This window comes from Setaria viridis, chromosome 4, assembly GCF_005286985.2.
Source record: "Setaria viridis chromosome 4, Setaria_viridis_v4.0, whole genome shotgun sequence".
Lineage (NCBI taxonomy): Eukaryota > Viridiplantae > Streptophyta > Magnoliopsida > Poales > Poaceae > Setaria > Setaria viridis.
The window spans coordinates 13311754-13317455 of record NC_048266.2 but is presented as its reverse complement, the minus strand read 5'-3'; the positions used below and the strand labels follow the sequence as shown (position 1 = coordinate 13317455).

At 43.7% G+C, this 5702-nt stretch overlaps 1 protein-coding gene across 1 annotated transcript; it reads right to left on the bottom strand.

The window, feature by feature from the left end:
• Positions 1 to 213: 213 nt before the first annotated feature.
• Positions 214 to 1262, bottom strand: LOC117853453 (protein DMP10). Its single transcript, XM_034735810.2, has one exon. The coding sequence runs from the start codon at positions 1191 to 1193 to the stop codon at positions 402 to 404; it is 792 nt and encodes a 263-aa protein (XP_034591701.1). The 5' UTR covers positions 1194 to 1262; the 3' UTR covers positions 214 to 401.
• Between the last annotated feature and the right edge of the window lie 4440 nt (positions 1263 to 5702).

Below are 5702 nucleotides of genomic sequence, written 5' to 3'. Positions count from 1 at the left end.
CGGTACTAAAGGGGTTCACAGGAGTCTCCTCGGGGACTAGCTGCTAGACCCGATACTAATGTTCATATTAGTATCAAACCAAAATGCAACCGATATACGGGTCACGACAAATCGTTAGTTTTCCAGTAGTGACAATTACACCCTACAAGGGAAATTTGAGTTTTTCGCTCTGCTAGCTGCTACGTTCAGCTCATCTTTATACTTCGCTAACGATTATGAATGAAATATATCTTTTATTCATTGTAGAAAAAAAATCAAAGCAAGCACAAAACAGGTTTTACATATTATTTCTGTGTGGAACACATGCACCGATTGTTGTACGGAAAAGTAAAAAAACAAAACAAGCACACAAACATGTTTCAGCGTTTTCCTCTGAAGGAGTGACTCCAGACCGCGCGTGTTCACTTCTGTTGCTTGGAATCCTGTGCTTCTAGGTCTTTCACGGATTTTGATTTAGCCGCGGCCTCTGCGCCATCCTTCTTCTCCTGCTCTCCCGTGGTGCCGCGGTCGCCATTGTCGAAGCCGACGCCGTGCCTTGTGGTGGGGAAGATCATGAACACGAAGCTGGACAGTAGTGCCAGCCCCAGCGGCGCGTTCCTCAGCAGCTCCTTGACGTTCTTCATGTGGTCGCTATCCAGGTCCGGGAAGAAGCATTTCTGGAGCCCGACGTCGCCCATGGCTATGGAGAGGAAGACGATGGCCGTGAAGAAGGCGTGAACCCAGTCCAGCGTCTTGAGGCGCCGCTCCACGAGGTCCTTCTTGAGGACCCTGAGCAACCGCTTCTCCTCCGTCCGGGACAGGGCGAAGATCTTGAGCCGCCCGGCGAGGGCGACGCCGTAGTAGATCTTGTTGTCGTGGACGATGCTGTCGGTGAAGGTGAGGAAGATGCAGGCGGCGCTGAGGAAGCCGACGAGCAGGGCGCTGAGCCACTTGTTGGCGGTGTTGCAGGAGCCCTGGTTGGTGAAGGACGCCGACAGCGTCTGGTACACGAGCACCGCCCCCGACGGCAGCAGCTTCGCCAGGTTCGCCGACACCGACAGCACCTTTTCGGCGGCCAGGTTCCCCTTGTTGGCCCTATCATCATTTGGTAGTACGACTCCATCTCCAATGTTCTTCTTGGTCACGGTCGGATTGTTATCTCCCTCGTTACTACTGCTTGCCTGCTTTGAACTTTCTTCTGATTTGGCTGCCATAGTTTCTCTGTGTGAGAGCCTAGGTTAGCTGCTGCTACCTGCTCGCAGACCTGCCTCTCAGTCACTCTACTCGGCATGGATCGATGCGTTGTTGCTGTTTATATATCCGAAGCATTGTCGGAGCATATATACCTTGATTAGTGAGTGCTAGCTAATGCGGTGGAGCATGGTCCCATATTCACGTGCGAAGTCTTTAACTAAAGCTTATGCGATTAACCGTACCAATTAAGCAACATGGAATAATAGTCTCTTTTTCTCCTTTTGTGACTCGGAAGAAAATATTTCTTTCCAGAAGTAGCAAAGGCTGAACCCATCGCTCAGGATATATATGGTTTGCACAGATAGTCATTTTGTGACACAACTTAGAAATGAGGCTGCCTCAGTTAGGACCTTTTTATCCTCTACCACTTTGCAAATCCGTTGTTTTGAAAATATGTTGAAACCTCAAAGTTGTCGTGGCATGGGCCGGAAAAGATGTACTCACTAATGGGGTGAGTGTGCGTACGTATATACGAGCGTATGCGTCTGTACCCAGGGGCGGATCCAGGGCCCGGGCTGCAGCCCGGGGCGAGATCATGGAGTCCCTTTAACCTATGTGCTGTTTAGCCTAACAAAATGAGCTTAGGAGATAAAATTAGACTATTTTAGGTGTGATTCAACAGCTCAGCCCGGGGCGCAGCCCCGTTCTGGATCCGCCCCTGTCTGTACCGGAGTGAGTGTGCGTACGTGTATATGAGCGTTTGCGTCTGTACCATGTGATTTGAAAAAAAAATTAAATATTAAAAAAATATGTAGATCCAACCAATAATGCCGGCCGGGACATTATTCCTTTGTGAATAATATCAAACTTTAGAGTTGATTAATTTGTTTATTATGGAGAAAATTTGTGACCAATTTTCAGAATAGAAATGGATTATATATATTATTTCTCCTAAATGTTAGTCTACAAACGTTTGGTTGTTAAATTCAGCTTTAGGTTTCAGATATAACTTTTTACTTGTCCGATAATTAAACATAAGCTTAACAGCAAGCAAATGAGAATACTAAGCACTAAAAAGAAGTCAATAATAAATGTAACAACGATGTGCACATTATAGCATTCCAAAAATGGTTAATATAATGTATATTACTCTCTCCATTCCAAATTACAGGTCGTGTTGACTTTTCTAATAAATTCATAGATATTATTATGCATCTAGACATACTAGGTTTATAGTATTATTATGCATCTAGACATACAATATATACAGTATATCTAGATGCATAATAATATCTATAAATTTATTAGAAAAGTCAAAACAACTTATAATTTGGAACGGGGATTGTATTACACAGAATGTCATAGCTTGTATATTTGATGTCTGGGGTCGGTTCTCTAGGAACCATCAGTGCTAAAATTTGCATAGAGACTGCCAATATTTTACAAAGGGTTTGCCGTTTCGAACAGGACCATTGACCGTCCGGGGGCCCCAGCTGTTGATCTGCCCACATTCACCACCTACTGTCCCGAATGATCAGCCTCAGAGGCTTTAATCCCAGACCAGCACTGGATCATCATATCTCTTTGCGTGATCGAACCTGCACCATATATAGTAATATATACGCTAGAGCCAGAGCCAAATAAAGTGTCATACGTGCATGATTCTAACAAGCTAGCTATATGTACGCTTGGAACTGATACCGCTAGCTCGGATATATGGAGGATCTTTCCTTTCCTTTTGTGGCTCCGAAGAAAGTTGGTGTTTCTATTGTGCCACTGAAGAGTAGAGCAAAATGCACCATGTGATTCAAAACGTCTGATGTTAAGTGTAATCCTGACACCGAACGTGAAACTAGACAGGTGGCTGCGGCGATGTCTTGGGTAACCCCAGCGGACGCGGCACAGGGAGCAGTGGTGGCGCCATGAGCAAAGAATTCCAACAGGAAGCATAACGCCATAACAAAGATATAATAGTCAAGCAAAGAGTGCAATACAACACGGAGGAAGAAGTATAAAAAACAAACAGAGGAAGACACAGGTTACAATTCAGGCTCAACACTGCCCGAATAAGATAACAGTTGACTAGTTGAGATGACATGACTGCACACAGCACAATCGACTCACGGTAGAACTTGATGCGCGGCGTCGTGGTTCCCATCTTCATGCACGCAGCGCGGGCATCATCTGGCAGCAGCAGTGACATCTCCTTCTAAACAAGGATACCGCGGCGTAGACCGCAATGTAGCCTGGTACGGCGGCGACGGGAAGAGTAAACCCGTCTCTCAGGGTAGTTATTGCTAAGATAGTACTCCTTTCATTTCAAATTATATGTCGATTTGATTTTTCTAGATTCATAGATGTTTGTATACATCTAGATATATATACTATATTTAGGTGTATACAAATAAAGCAAAACGGCTTCCAGAGAAAGTACATGCATTTATAAAAGTCAAAACAACCTATAATTTGGAACGGATAGAGTAAATTATTTTGAGACACAAAATCATTTCCTTGTTAGGAGCTTTTAATTTTATCCTCTAGCATTTTGCAAACATCATTGACACCGACGCCTCCACCATCCTCTTCACCAAAGTTACATGGTGACCGCCGGTTTGTAAGGCGCACACCATGTAACTCTGATATAAACTTTACAATATTTGATTACTAATGAGTAATGAGTAAAGTGCGTGGCCTGTCTTTAAACTTATCTGTTTGTGTCACTTAGATCCACATACTCCAAAAATGCATATCTGGCTCCCTAAACTTGGGCTCGGGTGCTATTTAGGTCCCTATACTCTCATAATGCAGATCTAGCCCCCTAAAATTGGCTACGATTGTCATCTACATCCATATACCCTCTAAAAGCATTTTAATCTTTATTAAATTGATAAAATCTTATTTTTACATAGATACAATTTAATTATAGTCAAATAAAGTGAATTTCAACTCAACATGTATGGAGAATATTAATGTCCTGAATCTAGAAAGATTGATGATCTTTTAATGTGGAGGCAATATTTTAACTTGCTAGGTGCGCATAATATGCGTGCTCTATTATTCTTGGAAGATTGTCAAATTTGAATAACTCATAGTTGTATTTACTAAACTAAAATCAGGGGTTTATAAATAAATTGTTGGATCAATATTGGGAGAAGCTGAAAGGGAAATAAAATAAGTAAGGAAATGTGCCAATGAAAGTAATGGTTTGCTTGAAAGCATAAACTTTGATCTTATCATATTCTATTAGTAGGATGGCACTGTATTTCAAGAGTTTAGGGATCTATATGACACCCGAAGCCAAGTTTAGGGAATGAGATTTGCATTTTGAGAGTATAGAGACCTAAATTATACCCGAGCCTAAGTTTAGGGAGATAGATATGCATTTTGAAAGTATGAGGACCTAGCTGACATAGCCCGACAAGTTTGAGGACTAGGTGTGCATTTTACTCATTAATAATTTACTCAACAATTTTAACTTTATAATGCAAACTTGAAATGTTTATATTGACTGCCACTGAATCCCGCTTTGGCCATCAACTTCTCGTTATTAAATAGGAGTTTCACACTATGTTCCATACCAATTTTGCTCTATCTAATAAATTTCACAAATTTTGGTGAAGTTGTACATGTACGTACATGTGGCAGAAAAGATGGCAGCCAGGGCTGGCCGGCCTAGCCACCTCACCCAGAGATCATGTCATTAATCCTTTGGCGAAAAAACACACTTACCTCACCTCCGGACCGAAGGACCTGCATTCGGTTCCTCCATCAAACGAAGCAGAAGGGCTCCCTTGGATTAAAGGACCCACACTCTGATTAAACGCGCATCAATGACACCAACTCCACACGATTAGTGAACGATCAGAGGCGTACAAGAAATGAGGTGGTGCATCAGACAGCTAGAGCCACGAGGGTCAAGCCCACCGGCCCCACCTAGGCCGGCCGGTCTACACTTGCGGCTTCAGACCACATCCCGTCAATTAGAAAACCACCTCCAAAAGCACCGAGCCGCGCACGAGCAAAGACAGCAGATCCTAAGGCTGGTCAGCCCCCAGGCCGGTCAGCCCCACCTTGACACCGACCACCTAATCGTGTCGCACCGGCTTGTCTCCCGCTCCTCCTCTAGACTATAAATAGGGTGAAGGTCTCGCTGTTTCGACACACACCAAGAGGAGTTCTACGTTCTTCCACTTTCTAGAGTAGTAGTCGAGATTCCGAAGTCGTCCTCACAAGTCTTGTATAGCTCTTGTATCTTTCCATTTGACATTATGAATACAAGTTATCTTCTATCTTTCGAGTCAGCATTACATTCCGACACTTTACCTTTCCCATGTTATTTTGACTTGAGTTGTGGAGTATTTACCTCTAGTTTAGATTCTTGCTTTCTATCTTGCATTTCGGTGTTTTATCTTGCGGGTATTCTCACCCGGACTAGGAGGCTGAGGGGGCCGCAGCTGCGCAAGACGAGGATGATGCCACTTTGACGGATAAGCGGCGCAAGAGGCTGTTGCTCTTCGCCATCTTCGCCG